This window comes from Pseudonaja textilis, chromosome 1 (genome assembly GCF_049901715.1).
Source record: "Pseudonaja textilis isolate UNSWEBS1 chromosome 1, rPseTex1.2, whole genome shotgun sequence".
NCBI lineage: Eukaryota > Metazoa > Chordata > Lepidosauria > Squamata > Elapidae > Pseudonaja > Pseudonaja textilis.
In genome coordinates, this window is record NC_141990.1 from 205,168,929 (window position 1) to 205,194,705 (window position 25,777).

A 25,777-nucleotide genomic window follows, 5' to 3' on the forward strand; every position below is an offset into this window, starting at 1 on the left:
AACAAAGTGCTTTCTGTCTTTCTTATAAGTGTTGGATCTGTAATTCATACATCGTTTTGTACAACTCCCATCATGGATTTCTTTCTTTCTTTCAATCAAACTGCTATTAAAACTTGAGGACTAATTTGTAGCCCACAATTACATAATTCCCACTAGCATTTTCAGCACAAATGTCTTATACCTGGAGGGGTGATAATGAAACAAGGTTTTAAGACTATATTAGTTTTATTTGAGTGGCTAACATTCAGTTTTACATTTGGGGAAGCAGTACACTAGTGGAACTAGACAACTGCAACATCAGATGAGTCTGTTGGGGGGCTTTCAATGACAAATGACCAACATCTTCACCAACTCTACTCCTGGGAAGCCTGCCTAATGTGCACGAAGATTTAAGCAAAGGATTAAACAGCAGTAGCAACATATTTCTATTTATTAATCTAAGTTTTATTTTTTGCCACAGGGTATACTTGTCAAGAGGATATAAATGAATGTGAAACAAATGCTTGTTTTCCTGATGTCTCTTGCACAAATACCATGGGGTCTTTTGAATGTGGCAACTGCCCTATTGGGATGAAAGGTGATGGTAGAAATTGCAAGTGTGAGTATTTTGTTACTGAAGTTACAGTAATTAAGGAAATAATTGTAACAGCCTCAGCCCAAAAATAAATTTTATGAGCCAAAATAGTATAATATTAGTATCTTTGTTCAAATATTTATGTGGTTTATCTCTGATACATTCAAACGTACCTAGAAAAAGAAAGGGAGGGTTTTGTCAATGAAAATTTGCTGAATAAGAAAAATTATGATATAATTTGAACTGAATTGAAAATAAGATAAATGATGGACTGGCATTAATCAAAGCATATTGATGTGAATGTGTATGTGTGTTCATTAGTCTTATTTGCACAGGATATGCAGAAATAAGGGGTCAATCATAGCATGAAAACTATAATGCTGCTGTCCTGATAAGTTATCTAAAAAATAATTTTCATTATGCTGTATTCTATATCAAGTAATACTATCCACTTTTATGCAATATTATTATGCCTACAAAGAACATTTAATGCCTTCACTCAGGGGCATGAGAAAATGTAGACATGCCAAATAAGTAGCAATTTACTGGATCTAATATTTATCTAACATTCTCCTCTGGTCAGCCTGATCCTAAGATGGGAACTTACCAAAACACAGAGAAGACAGAAGGGCTAAGACCTAGTCTCTATGTAGAAGTCCGTTAGTAGAACATTGATGTAGTCCAATATTATTTAGTGGTTAACTTAAACTTTGGTAATGATGCTTTAATATTATCCTTCCCTCTTTTATGAAAATATATTTCTGAATACATTGTCTAAATTTTCCTCTAGAGTCTTTCCAAACTTTAAACGTTATTGCTTTACATTATCCTTGTTTTTAATTGTTGCTTCTTCCCTTAAATACAAGTTTATTATTTCTTCAGTAAATCAATAAAAAGTGTTAAACAACTTTATGAGATGAACAGCACTTTTTAGATTAACCCCATCCTCAAGGAAAAAAGTGCCCAGAGTGTTACAGAGGAAGTTCAATAAATTGTTTATTGTTTACTTCATTATGCATGATATAATTTATGAATGCTCCTGAGGATGTAACTGCCTCCCTGGTTTTTCTGTTCATGTATACCTGAGTATTAACCTTCAGTGTGGAAAACAATTAAATGAACTATCCAAGAACAATCTTCCTCCTCCTCCTCCTCCTCCTCCTCCTCCTCCTCCTCTTTTTTTGTTCATTATACAAACAACAGGTTATGTGTCGAGACAAAACCAATGGCTTAGAGCTGAAAAATGCTAGAAAACATAAACAGTCTGTTGCAATATTGATACAGTCTTCCCTTGGCTTACAGTTTTATCTTATAGAAACTATTTTCTAGTCTTTGTCTTGTTTCAGAACATTTGTGGCTACCTTGAAGCGTTTTTGGTGTTTTTGTGTTAAGCGTGACTGGAGAAAGCGTGACTGGAGAAAGGAAGATTCAATTAATACCTAAGTAAAATTCTGTCCTTAACTGAAATGTGGCTGTCTCAGGATTTCACTTTCAGGATTTTAAAATGCTTCATCTGATACAGCAGTTGTACACCACTCATTTAAATTATCTTACAGAAGTAATGAAAGTGGTTATTGTTTGCAAAATTCTTTTTTCATAGCAAATGTTCAGTGACATTTGCTCTGAAAAAAATTATTGCTCTGAAATATGATGCCTCTATATGCCTGGCTTAAAGTTGGGAAAAGATCCTCTTACTCTTAACCAACTAATCGACCAATCACCTCATTTTGATTTAAACAATGGTTCCTCCCTTTATGCAAACCAGGTTATACTATGTACTATATAGCAAGCTAGAAAATCATGAAGCTATGGGAAAAGTAGAAAAGTTCCCAATCTACTTCTATGCTCTATCTAACATATCCAATGTTATACTGTCATTTTTGCACTAGGAACCTAAAAAGACCATATTGTCCTTCTTTCTTAAGTCAGAGACAGGCAATTTAGAATGGATGAGCTCAGGACTTACTGTCCACCAGACCTGTCTCATCTGATTTTTGAAGATATTCTTTTTAAAATGAAATATATTAAAAGAAAGTAGCCAAACTGCAAAGCAAAATACCAGTAGCATCATATTTATTTACTAATATGTCTTGAGAAGTCTTTACCAAAGCCCCATCGAGATTCTAGACAGCATCTGAAAGACTAACCCGCCTTTAGTGATTGACTATGTCCATGAATAGTAGCCATGTTGTTCATTACAAATTCCCATGACAACTCTGCATCTACCACAAAGTCTCAAAATTTCAAATGTGTTCCAAAGATTAACATACCCCTATACTCAGTGGCAGCAGTCTTAAGTAAAGATAAACAACTTTTCATCAGTCAAAGACTGCAGAATATGAATACAACACAACACTGAAATATATACACTTCAGTAGTTAACGGTTCCAAAGCATGATATTAGAAGAGACTGTGGAGTTGTGTTCTGTTGCTAGAAAATAGGTATTGGGCCATGAAATCAGTATTTCCCACCCAAGAATTTGATTTGATTTAACACAGTGGCATCAGAATTACATTTCTTTGTTCTTCAGATTGTAGTGGTTTTTCTGTCATGATTAGTACTTCATTCTAATCTGAATTTTCCTGTGGATGGGATTAATCTAAAAACTGCTCTTCAACTCATAACATTGTGTAACAACTTGTATGATTTACTGAAGAAATAACAATCACATTGTGCCAGAAGGGGAGGGGGGACTATTGAAATTCTTTTGCTTATGTAAGATATATTATGTAAACTACATACAGTGAATCCCCTCTTCCTCCTCTTTCTATAATTTTCCAGGTTTTTGAAAACTGTTACTAACTCAAGTACAGAGCACCACCATGACTGACTGTTTCTTCAATTTGACTTAATATATTCACACATACCTTTCCAATAAAGCTAGCCAGTAGCTAATTGCTTTGAAACATGGCTCCAAGTAGAACATTCATTCTGTAACTTACTGGAGGAAATTAATATTTTAAATGGCCCCTGATGGACAATTTAGTTGATTTACTTATTTGAGCACTTCAAGCAACGGTATCCAAAGTACTCTTCTTGAGCCAGCTGCTGCCTGGAGTTGGTGTGGTATAGTTTGGCAATCATCCATGGGTAGGCAGATGGAGTTAAGCCAGCATGATTTTCTTTTAGATTTGGTCAAGCAAATGTGTTACTCATTGCTCCAGCTGTACACCTGCCACTATTCTGTAAGCCATTTGAATTGTCTGCCTCTACTTCTGGATCCTCCGCTATATTAAATGAGATCCTGTTCTAATGAAATCCCAGATGCTAACTCATTCAATCTCTCTGATTCCACACTTGTCTTGGGGGGGGATAAATAACCTGGAGGATGTGATATGATGTTAGCATTCACCTCCATCAATAATCACAGCAAAAACAAATGTCGTGCCTTTTTTCACCTCCACTCTCTATCATTGCAGCTGAAGACTTTGCTGACAGAATAGAAGCTTTCATTACTAATCATCATAGTATCAAAGGTGAATGGAAAACAAGCAAAAGTAAACAACTTGAGAAAGGCCAAGAAGCAAGGACTTTGTCAGCAATTAAGTATGTTAATACCAGCAAGGTCCATGGTAAGTATAGTCTAATTAGATGGGTGTCAAAGGGTTCTGCTCCAAGCTGTCAGCTCTTATGTGAAACTATTTTCCTAAGCAATCACTGCATATCAACCTAAACAGAGAGAACACAGCACAAAGATAACTTTTTTAAAAAGTTTGTACAATAGATAGAGCAGACAACTGGAAGGCAATCAGTTGTGGGCATGGTTCTTAAAAAGTTCTTTGAGAAGATACAGTGTTGATGCTATGCAATGAGCAGATTCCTGTCTGGCTTAGCTCCACTTGGCATGTTCCCATCTTGTCAGATTGATTACATCTACTAACTAAAGAAATATAAATATTCAGAATAGAACTTGATTAGGAAATTGCACTAGACTCCTATTGTCAGTGGCTTGGGTTTTTTGTCTTAGCCTTTGGTTTGGAGTCATAAGTCATGCCTTTCTTAGGGGTCATAAATAGCACTCTTCTAGATTTAAAAAAAGTCATCTAGTTTCTGACTATGAAATCTTTAGAAAACCTTCAAGCAAAACATCATTTTCCCATTCTTACTTCTTACTTCCCATTCTTGCTTCTCAGAAAGTTGTCTGAAAACAGCTGCATGTCAGACCATGAACATCTTACGCTGGCACATTGCACTAAGCAAATGTGCAACTTACTTGCTCTTTTATTGTATGAGCCAAATAATTCCATTTGTAAGCTATTTTATGGTTGAAGATGATATATGAATCCAGTCAGTTGTGGGCGTATTCATAATTGAACACAGTGTATGAACCGAATAATTATCTGCATATAATAAAGCCGCAATGAATTCTTCTTTTTTGTAAATTAGTCACTGAAATAGGAAAAGAGAGAAAATAAATATCATTTTATCATGACCATCTTTTCCCTTTGAATCACTAGTTGGATTCACACAATTACCAGGTCATGGTTTGATTAACTTTGATTTAATTAATAAATCATATTTGGATAGTTTTGCATGACACTAAGCCATATCCCTTATTTATACATTATAAAGTCAGGGTTAAAACAACATATAAAGTAAAAGGTAAACAAATCATATTACGGGTTAATGCATTGCATGCTCTTTTTTGCAATATCTTTGCCTTCTGGGTGATTCCACAGCCATATTGTAAGCAAATGTGCAGCTTACACATTTGTAAGCAGACTGAGTGAGTTTAAAGGAGAAAATATCAGGCAAGAAGGGGTTGAGTTAGCATGACTTCCTCTACTCTTCTCTGTTGCAAAACAGTCCTTCCAGTAGATGCCTCACAAAGGAGAGGAAGCCTCTGGGAATTCATTATATAATCCTGCAGAGAAATGTGTAGTTTGCCCCCTAATGAAACTTCTCCACCTAGGTGTTCCTAGCAGTGAAGTAAAGTCAATTTCACCCCTGATAAATGCCACACAAGTTTGAATTCTAAACTTTACAACATATAATTAGAGGGCTAATAAATCTTGCCTTAATGAGAAACAGCTGGCTGATATGCGGTGCCTTTAGGGTTTTCTTATACTTGGCACACAATTTGGGGGCCTATAGCATTAATTATGTTTTGAAAGAATAAAAGGATCAGGAAGCCTTAGCCAGTGCTGATATTTGCTCCCTGATTTATTTTTAAATTAGCAATGGTCTTGGATATTCCTTCAGGTCATGCAGGAGTCCTACCATCTCTTACTAACTGTGCTAATAGACCTTGTTTTCCTGGAGTGCTGTGTGTTGACCGCAAACCTCCAAAGACTGGATACTTCTGTGGCCGATGTCCAATAGGTCTATATGGGAATGGACGAATCTGCAAAAAAGCATCTAGACCAGGTACCTTCCTTTCATTTGGGGTATCAGAGCTGCAGAATTGAACTAGATAACTGATTTATCAGCATACGTTAATGCAACAACATAATAATTTCATTATATCAGGAAAAATATCAGAAATTATTCATACTTCATCAACGATTTTGTTTATAGCCCAGTACTACCTACCTATGTCTAGAATAATAATGATAGTAGAAGCACAAGGATTGACAAAACTACATATGAGGATTAAAATAATTCATACCTCCAGAAACCAGATCTTTGTTGTTCTTTGAAAAAATAGTGGGGGGGGGGGAATCATATGGATTTTGGGGAGCAAAATATTCTACCAGGATGGGGTAAGTGTTGTTTAAGCAAATTATTACTTACATTTTCCATCAAAACTGGAACTCACAGTTCAGAATCAATTATCGCATTTAAATTAGCAAAGACAATTGATTTTCTGTTTTAAGCTCTGTGACTGTTGTTTTATACAGTATATACAGTAGGTTCCAAATTAGAAGAGTTCAAAAACTGCTACATCAGTGTTGAGACAACTTGGGGTTTGAAAAAAGTTATATTTTGTTCAAGGAATACTGTCTGGAACTGAAGAAAAGGAGTTGTAGAATTGAAGGGAAAACTTCATTGCGACCAACTTCTCACTTGATGCAGGAATTAGAAAGCAAGAGCATCTGCAAATACACAAGTTCCTATCTTAATTCAATTATTGAATTTTTATTTACTATCAAAATGTTTCTCCTACTATTCAATTGAAATCTATCCTTCTGTAACAAATTCAGAGAAACAACTGGCTTTCAAATGTTACTAAATTCTCAGTGACCATGGGTAAAGTGGTTCAGCAATATCTGAAATGCTACAGATGCGCTACTCCTGCCTAAGGATATTCAATCTAGTCCTTCTAGATCACAGGTGTCAAACCTGCCAAGTCAGGTTGTCATCACGTGACGTTTTGGGATGTTTTTCCCATTCACATAGCTGGAGTGGGCATGGCCTGCACATGACTCATCTGGCTTGTGGGCTGCCAGTTTGACCCCCCTGTGTAGAATCTAGATGAAACTGTTGGCATTTGATGGATCTTTACAGTATTTCACATCCTCGAACAGTATTTCACATCCTCGTAATAATGTCTTTGTATTCTTATTTCTGGATTATAAACCCACAGGATGAAAATCATAGCACAACACATGCTTTAAGAATGAACTTAAAGTGCTTCCAATCTTAGGCAAAAAAAAAATATCTGTCTTTTCTAAAGCACTTCATCTTTTTATTAATTTTCTGAAGTCTGAAGAAATATGTGGCTGCTTTAGGAGTTGCATTAAATATAAAGAGTTAAATAACTAGATCTTGTTTAAGCTTATGCAGAAATCTTTGGGAAAAGGTCTGCTTTAATGAATTGCAAAGAAGTGCAGGGCCAATGCAAGTTCTAAAGCTGTTCCTCCAAATCATTTTCAAAACAGGCAGAATGCCAGAAGACAATACACTTTCAGCTAACTTTTCCTAAAGCGTTTCAAATTGACACCTGCACAGAAATACTCCATGCAGGATTGCAAATATGAAGTAACTCATTTCTTTAAAGTCAAGGAAAAAACTGACTGCCTTTGCCATTGTCAACTTTCCTTAGCTGCTCGTTTATACTTCTTCAGGCTATAACTATACCAATGTCACCCTTCCATAACTGAAGAAACAAATGGCAAGGAGCAACTTGTAATTAAAGCACTCGACCTCTCAGTAGTATGTTGCATAAAGTCTGCCTTTAGGAGTTTCCAAACATCACATCTTTTACTAATCTTTGAATGTGGATGATAAATAGAATGCTGAAGAGAAGTCTTCGTATAATCGTAGACTGGAGGAATCAAAATGAGTGAGCTGAAAAACAGAGCCAAACTATTTTGTTTCTCCAGCTTTTTTAAAAAAAATCCTTCTTCCCAGTTCCTGAAGGATAGAGAGAATTTAGTCACCTTTCCTGTCAAGTTATGCCTCAAACAACTTCATCAAAGAGCCCTTAATTTATTTACTGAAAATTCAGGGGAAGGATTTATATAATTACTCAGGTTAGATTCCCTTCTTTCATTTCTTGCTATACAGTTTAATTATTTTGGAAAGGCAACACTCACTCCTGCTGCTTCGGTGTGCATCAAGATTAATGTCATTTTGCCATATTAATTAAATTCTTGACAAAATGGAAAGTTAGGCCTTCAAAAAAAAAAAAAAACCTGAGGCTCAGTGATTCTGTCAGTGTTTCTGAGGGATTTTTCCCCCTCAGAGATAAGATTATGACTCATACATACAGCCAGTAAAACAAATCATTTGGATGGACACTCCTCGTATAATGTATGATTTCCCCCCTACAAATAGAAACATTTATCTGTTTAAGCAGGAAAAAAAATCCATGAAGTCATTCTTCTTGTTATCATATACTATATGGGGTAAAGCTGCAACTGACAGAAAAATGTCACTAGCAGACATAAATACAATCATTTGAAACTACAATTTGCATTTCTTCTTTCTCCATGACAGGGGGGCAAATGCAGATTTATGTATTATATAAATATTTATATCTTCCTTCTAGTGCTTATATGCCATTCAGAACCACTTATAATATTTAACATCAATTATAAAATGCATTCTACAAATTGATAGAGCATCCCAGTTCATCTCAGGAGGAATGCACATTGTGGTGTCATTGTGATTTGTACCAGATGCCTATGTCTCCTTTATTCTTACCTGGTTTATATCTCTGTTAATACTTTCAAGCAGTGTTTCAAAATCCAAACAAGGGGGGGGTTTGGTCATGGAAGTAAAAGAGAAATACAGTAGTTTTCCATGCTACATATGAAAATTAATGAGAATGCATCCTTAATCCCTGATATTTTTATATAGATAAAAATAGAGAGTAAAACAAATGCTCACAAGGTGCAATAAACAAAAAGCCAAGGCATCAAACATCTTTGTCAAATTGATTTGAAGGGACAATTTGAATCACTGTAATTTAGTATCCCCAAATCACAAGTAGTCATAAATAATGCCATATTTGAGGTTATCAAATGCTACTCATAAATCAGTGTACCAACAAGAACATATTCTTTCTTATGTAGTTCTTCATACAAATCAGAAAAAAGATCAACCAGGGATGTTTCCAAATATAAACTGGGTCTGAAGCCAGACTGGAAACAGAGTTAGTATCATCTATAGGGTCCTTGGCAGAGGTGGTATTCAGCAGGTTCTGACAAGTTCTGGAGAACTGGTAGTGGAAATTTCGAGTAGTTCAGAGAACTGGCAAATACCACCTTTGACTAGAGATTTTATACAGTATCCTTCCCCTGCCACGCCCACCAAGCCACACCCACAGAACCAGTAGTAAAAAAATTTGAATCCCATCTCCAGTCCTTGATACTCTCTGAGCTTGGTGGTTTTCTTCAGATGTTTCTTCCAAAGGTGCTTTTTCAGGAGGCAACTGGACTTTCTTGTTTTTTTTCTTGAAGACGTTTCGCTTCTCATCCAAAGAGCTTCTTCAGCTCTGATAGGATAGTGGGGAATGGAAGGATTTAAAGTTTTGCAGACAGCTGATCATTTGCATTCTTTTAGAGGGTCATTGAAGCACATCTGTGTCCACAGGGACACCTGAGTAGTGCTCCTGGTTCCTATAGTCTGCCATTTTTTCTCTGGAAATCCATTCCTACTCCCTTTGAACACTATTCAAAGGGTGTTCATCCCAAATTGTATACCTAAAAGTATGTAGAGATTCTCAGTAATCCAGGTCATAGTTGTCCCAAAGATGCTTTTTCAGAAGGCAACTGGACTTTCTTGTTTTTTTTTTTCCTTTTCCTTGAAGACATTTTGTTTCTCATCCAAGGAGCTTCTTCAGCTCTGACAGAATAATGGGGAATGGAAGGATTGGATGACTAAGGATCTCTGCAGACTTTTAGCTATACAATCTGGGATGAATACCCTTTGAATATATGGGAACAGAACTGAAGAAGCTTCTTGGATGAGAAGTGAAATATTTTCAAAGAAAAAAACCAATGAAGCCCAGTTGCCTTTTGGAAAAAGAACCTTTGGGACATTTCCTTAGTGTAGTTTCTTCAGTGAAATCTAGAATTAGCATCCAGCATTCTTGATCAGAAGCTCAGGCCTAGAAGACACATGGTGCCTGATGTCTCTGGAGTGCTATAAATGCATTCTAGCTACCAGTGGCTCATCTGGAATCTTCAGAAGTCAGAGCAGATCAAATAGTTATCGTGCTGTAGATTCCATCCCGTGATGGATGCTAGGTATTGCAGGGCTCCAAATATATGACTTGTCTGGGTTTAGTAAGAGCCAAACTGTCACCTGTCCCATTTGCACTGCTGCCAGAAAATTAGTCTGGGATGAGAGATTAACTCTTGGCATATACTACCCGCATTCTTTGCTCATCCCTCCCAGGAACATTTCTCCTCTCTCCCCGCTGCCAAAATGAGGCAGCGCAGGACAAATCAATCTAGAGTTCTTACTCAAAGCACAAATGACCAGGTTCAAATTATCCTATTTTAGACACATTATGCAAAGACCCAGGTCTCTGGAGAAGTCTATGATACTGGGAAAGATGAATGGAAACAGATGAAAAGATGACTAGCAGCAAGGTGGAGGCACAAAATTACAGTAACAAATAGATATTAACTAGCAGTTGTTGTGTGAACCTATATTCCCAGTGCTACCTGATTATGGGATGCTGCTGTGAACAAGAATTATATTCGGTTTCAGCTTTTAACACACAAATAATTCCAGAGAATGATCTAAAAAACTATTGCTTGAGGCAACAATATTGTTAGGTATGCAAACAGCAATAAAGCTATAGATTGGGTGTATTGAGATATTTTCCTCCTTTTTTTTTAGTAAAAAAGAGAGGAGCTGTTTGTTTTAATTCTAAATCACACTATTTACAGCAAAGATAGTTAATTACTACATTCTTTGTATCAGTAATTGTGAAAGAGTCGTCCTCATTTCTTTATGTGATTCCAAATTTATCATAGGTCATTTTGGGGAGGGGGGGAATCATGTCAAGAGAAAAATAGCATTTGGCTTATATGTGCAATTCCAAATTTGAACTTTATAAGAAAAGAGCACAAACACAAAGAGAAAATGCATCTACTTTTTGGGATTTCTCCTCTCTGAAACTAGAATAAATCTAAACAAAATTGTTTTGCTATCTTTTAAAATCAGAAGAATCTGACTGCTTTGTCACATACTTAAGAGAAAGAAAATAAAAAAATAAAAAGAGAGAGAGAGAGAGAGAGAAGCAAAAGGAAGAAGGAAGGAAGGAAGGAAGGAAGGAAGGAAGGAAGAAGGAAGGAAGGAAGGAAGGAAGGAAGGAAGGAAGGAAGGAAGGAAGGAAGGAAGGAAGGAAAGAAAGAAAGAAAGAAAGAAAGAAAGAAAGAAAGAAAGAAAGAAAGAAAGAAAGAAAGAAAGAAAGAAAGAAAGAAAGAAAGAAAGAAAGAAAGAAAGGAAGGGTGGAAGAGGAAGGAAGGGATGGAGGGAGGGTGGTGGTGGTTATAGAAAAAGTACTTTTTATGTCTAAAATGCAAAATTCCAAATCCAGTATTAGTTAGCAAATAATTTTGCAAAAATTGCCAGGAGTCATCATCACTTTCAGGTTACATTTAATTTAACCCACTTAAAATTAAGTTGCTTCCACGTAGGCAACAGCTACTAAAATCCAGATACTTAATAAAAAGAAAGGGAAAAAAAAGCTAGAGAGGTTTTCTACAGAGTCTTCAGTGACCCAGATATAAAACCCAAAGGTAGATAAGATGGGAATAATATTTTAGATAATGGAAAAGATAAATTATTTTCAACCTAGCTGATTCATACAGTCCATCAATATAGAATTCATTATGCTTTTCAGATCCAGGTGATATATTAACCAGCAAGGTAGCTCAGCAACACAAGACCTGTGATTTCTAAACTATAAAATAATGAAGAAAAAGCCAATTTTACAGACTTTGAATAATATTTACATTCAGTTGTAACATCTGCAGCATATTATATCCATTTCCTAATAACTTTGTTGGTTAATAGTAAGATAATGTGTAAAAAAAAAAATTGGCTAGCACACAGGTAGTCCTTGACATATGACCACAATTGAACCCAAAATTTATGTTGTTAAGTGAGACATTTGTTAAATGAGTTTTGCCCCATCTTACGACCTTTCTTGCCTCAGTTGTTAAATGAATCGCTGCAATTGATAAGTTAGTAACACAGTTCTTAAGTGAATCTGGCTCCCCCATTGACTTTGCTTGTCAGAAGGTCACAAAAGGTGATCACATAATCATAGGATACTGCAACCATCATAAATATGAATCAGTTGTCCAGCATCTGCATTTTGATTACGTATAGTAAGTAGGCTGCAAAGGTCATAACTGTGAGAAACGGTTATAAGTCACTTTTTTCGGTGCTGTTGTAACTTTGAACAGTCACTAAATGATCTGTTGTAAGTTGAGGGCTACCTGTATAAGCTTTATGAGATCACATTATGTATCATTAATTAAGAGTTATATGTTTTCTTTAGAGCAATAACATAAAGCGGTGGTTCCCAAAGTGGGCGATATCACCCCCTAGGGGGCGTGGGATGCCTTAGGGGGCTGCTGAGAGGTAAGGGGGCCGGCAGGGAGCTCTAAGAGGTGGCAGGGGGGCGCTGGAAGTGAGCAGCAGGGCACAATTCAGGGGTGACTAAAAACCCCCACCACCACCGTGTTCGAGGCAAGGCTCTGCAGGATCACCCTATTGACTTGCACACTCTGGTGCAAGGAGCTCAATGGGGTGATCCTGCGGGGCCTCGCCTCAAACGCAGCGTTGGCAAAGGAGAGCAAAGCCAGAGTGGCTTTGATCTCCTTTTCAAACATCTCACTGCCACCATGTTTGGGGTGGTGGGGCCTTGCCCCAAATGCAGAGTTGGGAAAGGAGAGCAAAGCCAAAGTGGCTTTGAGTGGCATAGAGCCCCTTGCTCCGGAGCCACCTGCCCAAGCAAATCTGAACAGAGCAGTGCACGAAGTCAATGGGGTGAGCCTGAGAGAAGGAAAGAGAGAGGAAGAGAGAGGAAGAGAGAGAAAAGGAAGAAGAGAAAGAGAAAAGGGAAAGAAAGAAAAGGGGACAAAGAAAGAGGGGGGATGGAAGGCAGGGACAGAAAGAAAAAGAAATAAAGGAGGGAGAGAGGGAGGAAAAAGATAATGAGATATCTATTCTAGTCCAATCACCTGCTCCAGCAGGGTTAGAAGGAAGTGTGTGTGTGTGTGTGTGTGTGTGTGTGTGTGTGTTCTCCTTGTAGTTTACCAATACATTTTGGTTTTGCCTTCTTCAGAATTGGCACTGTAATACATTGGGGAAAAGTACCTTTTTTGGGTGGAGGTCTAGTCCAATGCCTCAACAAAATGTGAGTCCAATGCCTCTGGTTAAAGCCTCAACAAAATGTGAGAGCTTCCTGATATTCTTGGCCATGTTTTGTCCGCAAAACCTTTAATTAATAGAAGCCAAAGATGTTTCAATGTGCTGGCAAAGATGCTGGCAAAGATGTTTAAATGTGGAAAAGGGCCTCTAAACTAGGCATCACTTCAATCTGATGCATCAGGTCTCTCTCTCTCTCTCTCTTTCCCCCTCCCCCCTCCATCCCTCCATCCCCTCTTTCTTTGTCCCCTTTTCTTTCTTTCCCTTTTCTCTTTCTTTTCTTCCTTCTCTCTTTCTCTCTTTCTTTTCTCTCTCTCTCTTTCCCTCTGCCAGGCTCACCCCATTGATTTGGTGCACCGCTCCGCTCAGACTTGCTTGGGCAGGTCCCTCCAGTGCAGCGGCCTCAATGGGGTGGTCCTGTGGGGCCGGCACCTAGAACGCGGCAGTGCCAGCATGTTTGAAAAGTAGAGCAAAGCCAGAGGTCAGTAATTTTTGCTGCAAAGAATCACAAAAGCTTCTGGGTTATGCACAAGAAGGGACACACATGTAAATGCAATCCAGCAACATAAAATAAAGAAATACAAATAAAACAAATCAACAAGAATTGGCAAAGCATATTCACTACTAGAATCTAATAATCTAATCAGCAAGGTTGGAAGGTAGTATATGTATATGTGTGTGCATGGCTGTCAAAACTCTAAAAACAGGTCAAGTAGTTCTGGGGAGGCCAGTCATAAATTAGAACACTTGCTAAGCAACTGGCCATTAGGTGAGGACCACTTGTATTTGGTTTGCCAGTCACCAAACCACGCCCACCCAGTCATGTTACCAGCAAGCCACACCCTCAAATTAGGCCACGTCCACAGAAATTTGAATCCTGCCCCTGGGTGGGGGGCACTGAGGATGAGTTTGTAGCACCAAGGGGGCGGTGGACTGAAAAAGTTTGGGAACCACTGACATAAAGGATTCTATTCAGAATACAATTATCAACAGGGACCGTCAATGGCAAACAAAATAACCAGATTTTAGACCAGGAGAGTATTTATGGAGGGCTAAATTGGATATGATATCAGAAAATCTAGTTACCTGAAATCACTTATTTTTCACTTGTTATTTGGATTCCAGATCCTTTAAATAGGTACAACATATCCACACTTAACTGGTATTACTCTTGTACATCCAGCCATCCATTTCTTTTATTTCCATTCCAACATAAAGAAAAAAAGACGAAAGATTACTATAGATTGTTCACATGCTTGAATATCTGAAAGAACTATACAGATATACAGTATTTGTAAAACAATTTACGTTTAGACATTTTTGGGAAAAATAATAATTTGAAAACAATTTGAAAATGATTTTTAAGGCCATTGTTACAGTTAATCCATGGAGTTGTCTCATGCCCATGAATGCAGATGGAACACAACAGGTTGTAAACCAAATAAGCGCACAGTATCTTGGAGATGGGGGAAATCAGTTGCACCTCTGCACATAGTTAGGAATATTACTAACAGACACTTCTGGAAGTTGGCACCTATATCAAATTTGCTTTCATTTTTGCTTGATATAAATCAATGTTGACATAAATAATACAACTGGCATACACATTTCTTTCAAGTGAAATCTTTTCAGTCTCCAGGATTTATTTATAAAGAAACAAACTACTACAAAAAGGACTCAAGGCAAAAGCATTAAGACAGAATCAAACCAAATCATACTAACTCAGGACTGTTCTTTTGTCATGACTAATACGTCTTGCAAAGTAATTACATTTTTAAAGCTTTCGTAAACAGTGGAAAGTTAGGATCCTTCCTTACCTTGGGAAAGACATAGTGTTCCAAAGGGTAGGGACCAGTGGTGGGATTCAAATTGTTTTACCACCGGTTCGGTGGGCATGGCTTGGTGGGTGTGCTTTGCAAGCATGCAGAGGGGTTTCCTACTGACCACCTCCTGCAATCCTGCACTCTCCCTGTGTGTTCAACAGCTGACGTGTGGCAATCTGCTGTGCGGTGCGAAGCAACTGAGCTTCAAAAGCAGGAAATGTAGTATAGAGCTGGGGCAGACGGGTGGGCCCAGCAGCTGATCCTCGGAGTTACTGGTTTGGCTGAACTGGGCTGAACCAGTAGAATACCACCACTGGTAGGGATCCTCTCCATGATCACATGGGGCTGATTGAAAAAATGATCCCTGAGTTAGTTGGATGCCAATAAATAAAGTATTTAAATGTGATAACAAACAGTTTGAGCTGGATCTAGAAGTAAATTCAAAGCCAGTGTGGTGGCCACCAATTGGAATCTGTTAGTTCCAGTTGTCAGTCCCATTTTTTTGCACTGTCTTCAAAGGCAGTCCATGCTTAGTACAAGGTAATAAAGACATGAAATATTCCTGCCAGGAAAACTCAGACTTTTGAGAGTTTTCAGAACTGATAGTGGGTAAAGCGAAAGGAAAGGGAACCAGATAGACAATATTGGATTAGCACAATCTGACCCAGTTGAATGCATATTGTAGAAACTTACATACACATACATACAAAATAGATAAAAACTGATAACCTAAGATTATGAGAGAAAGTAACAGAAAGTTACTTCAGGATTGCTTTAAGAAAATCTGGACGGAATCTATATATGCTAATAGGATAATAGAAATCATTATCACTTTTTGAAACAATTGCAATTTAGAATACAGATAGTCCTCGACATATTACCACAATTGAGCCCAAAATTTCTGTTGCTAAGCAAAACATCTGTGAAGTGAATTTTGCCCCATTTTACAATCGCTGCAGTTGACAAATTAGTAACATGGTTGTTAAGTGAATCTAGTTTCCCCATTGACTTTGCTTATCAATAGGTCACAAAAAGTGGACACATGACCCTGGGACACTTCAACCATCATAAATGTGATGCAGTTGCTAGAGCGGCTGAATTTTGATCATATGACCATCACATAATCACATAATGCTGCAGTGATTGTCAATGTGAAAAAAATGGTCATAAGTCCCTTTTTTTTTCACTGCGGTTATAACTTTGAAAGGTCCCTAAGTGAATGAGGACTATCTGTATTTCTCATCTGAATTAAATTCAAGTTATTTGCAATATATTTCATTTACCTTTCATTCTTTTTTTTTTTAATTGAAAGAAATGTAATGGTACTCTTTGGGGAGAAAAAATGATGGAATCTTTTCCACAATGTGTTCTTCTGCATCTTTGTTTGCCTATGTCAGAGAGAAACATTGAATCTCTTTGAGTGTAGCTCATCTATATGTGTCAGTATCACACTGTTGTTTAGCCAGGAGGAAGAATCTAACAGTGCAGGAGACATAAGATAACAATGGCATTTTATTAATTTCTCTGTGTTTTGTGTGAGCATTTGAAAGGGAGCCTGTGACAAAAAATTTTAGTCAAATATAATGTTACAATTATGTTAGTTAGGTCAGCAGCCAGCGGCATGCCTGAAAAAGATTATTCAGTCATTTTTTTCCCTCACGGGATTATAGTTATAAGGAATTACAGTAAAATTATGTGCCCTGGCACTGGGATCATCCATCACTAGCACTATTTTTCATGCTATCTTTTAAGGGAAAATATACTGAATGTGTATAAGTTTGAATCCCATGTTCATATCTAAACAGGCTAATCTTGGTTGTGATTTGAGTTTGATTTTTTTTCCATTTCCTCTGTGTCCAGCATGCCCTTTTGTAGAAGTGAATGATTTAAATCTTATGTACAAAGGATACAATTAAAAACTTTACTATATTGGTATTCTTTTCACTTCTTCTTTCTAGTGTCTCTCCAACTTACCTAGCTAATGTACACATTAATTTAATTAAGCTTAAAATGAAAATAATTTTGATGGATTGTTCCTTCCTTGGAAAGCACTGTGGGTAGTTTCTTAATGAACAGATAATGGAATATGATATACCTGTTTTGTTTAATGTAGCATGTACATGTCTATCAATAAAATAAAAGATTTATTCCCTACATTTTTAATGCAGTTCTTCTTATATTCAGTATTTTATACATTTGTTCTAAGTGAATACATTTACTACATATGTGCTCACTCCTCCTGTGCAGCACAGTTATGCATTAATACAAACTTATAGGCTTCTTTGATCTTTGTAGAAATCTATAAACTGACTTTCATCCAAAAAGATAACAAGGTTAGAAAAAAAGAAATATTATATAACTACCATAAAATTTAAAATAGCAAGTAAGAATGCCTAGGTCAAAAGGGATGCCATGATTTGGTAGCAAAGAAATAGCATGATCTGCTATCGGTCTTTCTTGGAAGGACACAATTAGAATGATAGCTCAGTGGTCCTCTAATCTGTAAATCTATAACTATAGATCTCACAAAAAAATAAAGGATTGGCAAGTTGATCTGAGAGGAAGCAAATTGTTCAGGGGTTTAAAATTAAATCAGTGCCTTGAATTAGCCTTGAGAATGAAAAATTAGCTACTGTTTTTTTTTTAAAGGAACTTGTATAAGTTTGCTAGACGAAAGTTTAATTGCAAATGAAAGGCCTGAAATGTAAGCCAAAGGAAACAAATTAGTCTCTTCGTTGTCCCAAAAGTGCTTTTTCAAAAGGAAACTGGACTTTGTTTTTTCCTGTTTGTTCCTAGAAAAAACGAAGTCCAGTTGCCTTTTAAAAAAAGCATTTTGGGGACAACCATGGCTTGGATGACTGAAAAACTCCATAAACATTTAGTCTCTTGATTGTTGTGGGTGCAAAGGAGGGTAGGAGTCAATTATTTTCTAGTAAAACTGACATAATGAAAGAAGTTTGGGAAAAATTGTGCAACATTCTCAATGAATGTGATCTAGAGGTCCTCCATTAGGTGACTTAAATGGGTGGGGGGAAACAAGAAGAGACAGAACAGTAAAATATTGTTGGACAATTTGGAGACCCAAGAGGATATGAGAAATGGTGATTGTTTAGCTTCTTTATCCCAAAGGTGCTTTTTCAGGAGGCAACTAGACTTTTTTGTTTTTTCTTTTGAAGATGTTTTGCTTCTCATCCAAGAAGCTTCATCAGCTCTGACAGGATAGTGGGGAATGGAAGGATTTATACTTGCAGACAGCTGGTAATCTGCATCCTTTTAGTGGGTTGTTAAAGCACTTGGAGGTCTATCTGTGTCCTCAGGGTAAATTTTTTCCTCTGGAAATCCATTCCTACTCCCACACCATTCAAAGGGTGTTTAGCTAAAAGATTGGGATGAACAGATGTGCTACAGTAGTCTAACCTAGAGATTATGAGAGTGTATTTTACTATGGTCAGATCAGTGGTGGGATTCAAATTTTTTATTACCGGTTCTGTGAGTGTGACTTGGTGGGTATGGCAGGGGAAGGATAGTGTAAAATCTCCAGTCAGAGGTGGTATTTGCCGATTCTCTGAACTACTCAAAATTTCTGCTACTGGTTCTCCAAAACTGGTCAGAACCTGCTGAATACTTCTTCTGGGTCAGAACCTCCCAGTCCAGGTATTGGCATATCTGGCCCACAGCCCGAAGGTGTGCAAAGGCCCTCCTAGCCATAGCTGCTACCTGTTCTTTGAACAGAAGCTGTGAGTCCTGTAAGACCCACACATTGCACCCTGGTCTACTTGAGGCAGTGAAATTCCACTCAGAATTAAAAATGGAAGAAACTTGTGTCCTCCAATGATGAACGGATTGGAGCCAAGACAGCCAAGATATGATACGACCATAGTCATTTACTTACCTTACATTGACTGTGTTACCATGTTGGTGTTATGATGAGGATTCCTCAAATGACTGACATCGACTTCCTGGCAAGGAGTGGTGCAATAATGAAGATTCATGGCTGAAGATCAAGAGGGTGGTGGTGTAGTAATGGTGAGGGACAAATGGGGAATAGGGTGAATTGTCATGGAGGTGCATGGAATCACCAATAAGGGGAAAGGTGCAATTACCATGTTTCTTTAATTTAAGGATATCAGATGTTAGGCAGCGAAGGTAGCCGGAAGGTGATTATAGTAATTATATTATTATTCAGTGTATAACATGTATAAATACAGCTCTGGGTTGCAACAAAAACCAGAGCTGACTTTAACAGATTTTGATCGCTCTTACCTGTTGTGGCATGGGAGACGAATAAAAACTTAACTGAAGCTACACGAGTGAGTTGGTATCTTATCGTTCACCCCCTCAATATTGGACAAACAGCTGACAGAGAAAGTCAGCTCTCTCACTTCACACTGTTTATTTCCTCGGGAGGCTTCAGTTCCTTTGGAATCCTAGGAGCGACGAACTATGGCTGAGGGTAAAGATGGGGAGGATGAATTGAAGTTTGAATCCGAGAAGGAGAAGGAGGAGAGCCAGCTGGGCACCGACTGCACTAACGTTGTTGCAGGTAATATCCCATCCGCTGAAGGAATGGGAGGCTTGGACAGAGGAACCGATGACAGCTTGCAAAAGGTGGTGCGACCAAAAAGTCAGCTGAAATGGAGGAGAAGGTTTGACTTAGCGGAGGTCATGGGGTTTCTTCAGAGTAAGCCGCCTGCTCATGTCCCTGTGCATGCTGATGCATTTGAGAAGTGGAGAGAAAGGAGGATAGGTGAGGGAGACGACTGGAGCACATCCCCATCCAGCCTTGGAGCTAGTACTCTTGAACTTCTACATGTAAAATATGGGGAATTGAGTATCAGCAGCCATGACACCAAACATTCTTGGGGAAGCAACACGGAGAACACTTCTTTCTTTAGTTCTCTGCCTCGGAATGAAAGATACTGTAACCATAAAAGAACAACACATGACTTTTCAGCCGGGTTTGATTCCTCACTTGCTGAGGTGGTGGGGGGTTCAGAGCTCAGAAGAAGAGGAGCCACACAGATGACATCTAGTGGCGAACGTTCAGAGTCCTTACCTCGATGTGAACCACAGGAAGGATCTTGGGGATCCCTCAGAAAGATTGGCTAGTGTGAATAGTGTATGGTATGGGGTCCACCCCCACTGCAAACTTCTTTTGATGAAAATCCTGATTGCATAGCTTTATTTCTCAGCCAAGTAGTAAATCATTTGGAATTATATGCAACATATTACCCCTCCCAATGGTCAATGATAATAGCAATTACTGGGATGTTAACCGGAGGCACAGCAGATTGGGTGGCAGAGCTGCATTAGTGCCCGTGCTAGAGAATTGATTGATGTAGGGTTATTCTTGGATTCGCTTCGTAATCAATTCGAGGATAAGTCTAGAGTACACCAGACTGAGGAAGCAATAATGGCCTTAAAACAGAATGGAAGACCAGCTGCTGAATATGTCAGGGAGTTCAGACGATTGGCCGGGAAGTTGCGGACTTGGCCAGAATGCCTATTGATTAGGTATTCAGGGCCAGTTTAGATCGAAGATTATGACAGGCTTGTCTCTACAGGGGTGTACCCCAATGAATAACAGACTGGTATAAAACTGTTGTCGAATTAGACGTAGGGTTGAAGGAGTTTAGAGAGAAATCTGAAGTTCCACGAAAAACTGGTTCGATTGGGACTAATGTGGGAATAGGAAGGGATGTGCAAGGAATTGTGGCCAACAATACCAGAGGTCGTTTAAATCTTAGGTGTTTTTGTTGTAATATAGTGGGACATAGGGCATTCTAATGTCCTACAATAGATACAGGATGTATGAAGCAAACAGCGAGGGGTCCTTCCGGAACTGTTTCACAAATTGGATATAGTGGCAGGGGAGTTGGTAGTCATGAAAAATCACAGGGTGTCACATAAAAAGAACCATCAATAGCTCTGGCCACACGAGAGACAAAGTAATACAGTGAGCAGCATCAGCTGAGAGTGGTGTCGGGACTGTGTGACAGTGGTGATGACAGCCAAGAAGACATCATGATAAGCTCTCCTGTTAGGCCATTTATAATACCTATAGTGTTAGATAATGTAGGACTTAGAGGCCGATATGGAGCATTGATAGATACTGGATGTACCAGATGTCTGATTAGTCAACATGTTGTGGATGAACTGCATGTACCATTAGAACCCATTCCTACAGCCATAAAGTTTGAGCATGTTGATGGGTCATTGTTGGGGGGGGGGGTACTGGCTATGATGATGACCGTTCCTATTCGATTAGAAATTGGAGCCCATTGGGAACGATTAAGGTTCATTGTAGTATTGGAAATGCGAAAGGCAGTTATTTTAGGTTTAGACAGTTGAGGTTTATTATAGGCCCAGAACCGCCACAGCAAGAACCAGAAGTACAACAACAGAGTTCAAGATTGGAGCCCATCAGTTTGATAGAGGAACATAGTAGTTCTCCTTTTTGATCTGTATATCAGGATTTGGTGGAAGTATTTAGTGAGAGGAAGTGTGAGATTCTACCACCACACCGCCCAACGGACTGTGCTATCAAACCGATTCCAGGGGCAAAATTACCAAAACCCCGGATGTATGCAATGACACCAAAGGAAATAGCAGAAATGCGGAACTTCATAGAAAAGAATTTAGCCCGGGGATTCATTAAAGCTGGACGATCACACATAGCTGCCCCTGTACTATTCCGAGAAAAAAAAAAGATGGTGGCCTACGTTTGTGTGTTGATTTCAGAGGACTCAACACAATCTGCGTCAATAACCTGTACCGGTTACCATTAATCAGTGAGTTGTTGGCTACTTTATCAACTGGACGTTTCTTTACTAAATTAGACTTGCACGAGGCATATTATCGGATGAGAGTAAGACCTGAGGATGAGTGGAAAACAACATTCAATTGTCCCCTTGAAAGCTATCAATTATGAGTAATGCCTTTTGGATTACAAGGGGCCTCCATGGTGTTCATGCAACTTATTAATGGTGTACTACATGAACAATTATACTGTGGGGTGCTAGTATATCCAAGTATATACAGATTTACACAAAAATTATGGAAGAACATGTCCAGTTGGTGAGGAGTGTATTAACTAAATTATTAAATGCCAAATTATATATAAAATTATCTAAGTGTGAGTTCCATTGTATGAAACTGGACTACCTGGGATACTGAATCTCTAATGCAGGATTGGATATGGATCCAATGAAGGTAAAAGCTGTAATGGAATGGAAAATCCCCCAAACAAGAAAACAGGTACAAAGTTTTTTGTGCTTTGCAAATTTTTATCAACAATTTATACCTAAATTTGCCCACATTGCATTGCCAAACTGAGTTGCTAAAAACAAAGACACAAATAGAAAAACCAAAGCCAACCCAATCAGTTAAATGGTCTGAGCAATGTCAACAAGCCTTTGAAACATTGAAATTGTTATTCTCTCAAGCACCCATTTTACGACATCCTGATCCAATGAAGAAGTACATTGTGCATGCAGATGTGAGTAATGTGGCCATAGGGGTTGTCCTGTTACAAGAGAACAAAACCGGAGCACTACAGCCATGCACATATACATCACAGAAGTTTACTACTACAGAGAGAGGCTGGGCAATATGGGAGAAAGAGGCCTTTGCCATAAAATGGGCACTAAGTACTTGGAGACATTTCCTGGAAGGGGCACAGGAAGTTTTTGAAGTGTGGACAGATCACCGAAATTTAGAAGCATTTAAAAAAAAACAAGACAATTGTCTCCTAAGCAGGTCAGGTGGGCCCTGTACTTTAATCGATTCAATTTCAAATTAAAGTACGTACTGGAAAGACAGAATTTCATGGCAGATGCCTTGTCCTGGTTGCCTCAGTATCAATCAACATGAGATATTATTATTCAACCCTTAATTGTTGATAACTCATCCAAAAAAGTTGGTCAAGTGACTCATTTAAAGGTAACAATCCATGACACCATATGAAATGCTACTGCACAGGATGATTGGCTTAAGGAAAATTCCCATTTATGTGCATTTAAATATGGGATAGCTTGAAGAGGAAATAAAGTGTACGTACCAGCCACGTGTAGGGACGAAATACTTACAAATTGCCATGATGTAAAACAGGCAGGACATTTCGGATTTTTAAAGACACTACATCTAGCCCTCCATCAGTTTTGCTGGCCCAAAATGAGGGTTGATGTAAAGACATGCCATGTATGCGCAACATCTAAACCTCAAGTAGGCAAATCAATGGGACTATTGCAAACAGTATCAGAGCCAACACATCCATGGCAAGACATAGCCATGGATTTTATTGTTGAATTGCCAAACAGCAAGGGATACGCTGTAATATGGACCATAGTTGACTTATTTTCAAAACAGGCACACTTTGTCCCCTGTAAAGGCCTACCATCGGCAGGACGATTGACAGACATGTTTGTGACACAAGTATATAGATTACACAGGGCGCCCAGAAGAATAATATCCAACAGGGAGCTGCAGTTCACGGCACAATTTTGGAAGGCGTTCCTCGTTTTGATGGGTTCTTCTCAGGGACTCAGCTCGGCATACCACTTGAGCACAAATGGAGCCACAGAAAGAGTGAATGCCATGGTTGAACGATATTTAAGATCATATATCTCACATCAACGAAGAGAATGGGTAGATTTATAACCATTCACTGAAATTGCCTACAATAATGCACTGCATTGCAGTACTGGGTGCAGTCCATTCTATATAGTACATGGTATGGAATTTGGCCCAATTCCAGAGTTTACCTGTCAAAAAGAAGACACACCTAGTGTTAAAGAATGGTCAGAAAAAATACAAGGATGTTGGAATAATGTACAAAAAGCCTTAGAAAAAGCTTCCAGAGAATATAAAACTCAAGCAAACAAAAAACGACAGGTTACTAAACCCTTCCAGGTGGGAGATAAAGTGTATCTGTCTACCAAATATATCAAATTAAAACTGAACAGTCGGAAACTGGGTCCAAAATATTTAGGCCCTTTTGATATAATGCAAGTAATCAACCCTGTGACAGTTAAACTCAAATTACCATCATGGTTAGGGTGGATTCATCCTGTTTTTCATACAAATTTACCAAAGACAAGTGTCAATTGAAACGACAAGATACCTATGAAACTAGTATGTGAAGAACCAGAACAATTCGAGATGGATAAAATACTAGATTCTAGAATATGAAGACATACTATTCAAAACCTAGTGCGATGGAAAGGCTATCCCAAATCAGAGGCAGCCTGGGTGAATGAGTCAGATATGTGTGCAGATAGCCTGAGGCAAAGATTCCACAACCTTCATGCCAATAAGCCAGGGCCCATTATGTAACCCCTGCACCATTATCCCTTTGTCTAATGTGTTCTTGTATTCTAATCAGAATCTTGGTAGAAGGGGCCACCTGTCATGATTCCAATGATGAACGGATTGGAGCTAAGACAGCTGAGATGTGATATGACCATAGTCATTTATTTACCTTACATTGACTGTGTTACCACGTTGGCATTATGATGAGGATTCCTCAAATGACTGACATCGACTTCCTGGCAAGGAGTGGTGCAATAATGAAGATTCATGGCTGAAGATCAAGAGGGTGATGGTGTAGTAATGGTGCAGGGCAAATGGGGGATACGGCGAATTGTCATGGAGGTGCATGAAATCACAGATAAGGGGAAAGGTGCAGTTACCATGTTTCTTTAATTTAAGGATATCAGATGTTAGGCAGCGAAGGTAGCCGGAAGGTGATTATAGTAATTATATTATTATTCAGTGTATAACATGTATAAATACAGCTCTGGGTTGCAACAAAAACCAGAGCTGACTTTAACAGATTTTGATAGCTGTTACCTGTTGTGACGTGGGAGACGAATAAAAACTTAACTGAAGCTACACAAGTGAATTGGTATCTTATCGTTCACCCCCTCAATATTGGACAAACAGCTGACACCTTGTCTCTGGGGGGGGGGGTCCAAATACCCTTGATGGGATTGAGTGAGAACCCATTTTGCCCCATCCAGTCTCCAACAGCCTCTAGACACTGAGATAGGACATCCACGCTCAAAGGGCCTGAAGTAGAGATATAAAGCTGAGTGTCTTCCACCAGTGTAGTAGATTTTAATGGATAATAAATGAATGAACAGCAAATAATATATGGGGAATGAGATACAGTTTATGTTGGACAGGTGTATGCAGACCAGAATTTTGTTCTCAGCAGGTCATTGAGAATATATGAATATGAGAGAAAAGTATTATTGTACAGTGGTTGCTTTTGAGACAGTAAATGAGCTTGAATTATGTGAACATAATTGCTGGAGATGTAATTAAATAAGCAGTTGAATTTTAATTGCTAAATGCTTTAAAGTGTATTTGATGAAAATAAAGTATTTGTGAGAATAAATAGGATGCATAGTGAATGGTTAAAATTGAGCAAGGTGTAAGAAGTTTAAAGTATTTGTAGATAAATTACAGTATATAAATGCTTATGGTGAAATAAGAAATGAGTTTAGTGTAGACATGAATGGATGTGGAAAATACACGACATATATTTCAGAAAGTAGACAATATGAGCTTAGAATCTGTATGGTTTGCAGTGAATGT

General features: G+C 38.3%; 1 protein-coding gene across 1 annotated transcript in view; it reads left to right on the forward strand.

Moving 5' to 3' along the window:
- The window catches only part of VWDE (von Willebrand factor D and EGF domains), a 200,146-nt gene that overhangs the window by 103,024 nt on the left and 71,345 nt on the right, over positions 1-25,777 (forward strand). The window contains exons 19-24 of the mRNA XM_087925528.1: positions 461-598; positions 3,995-4,147; positions 5,778-5,942; positions 17,474-17,511; positions 19,610-19,990; positions 21,652-21,949. Coding sequence (XP_087781654.1) covers positions 461-598; positions 3,995-4,147; positions 5,778-5,942; positions 17,474-17,511; positions 19,610-19,990; positions 21,652-21,949 — 1,173 coding nt within the window. The remainder of the gene's footprint in view (positions 1-460; positions 599-3,994; positions 4,148-5,777; positions 5,943-17,473; positions 17,512-19,609; positions 19,991-21,651; positions 21,950-25,777) is intronic.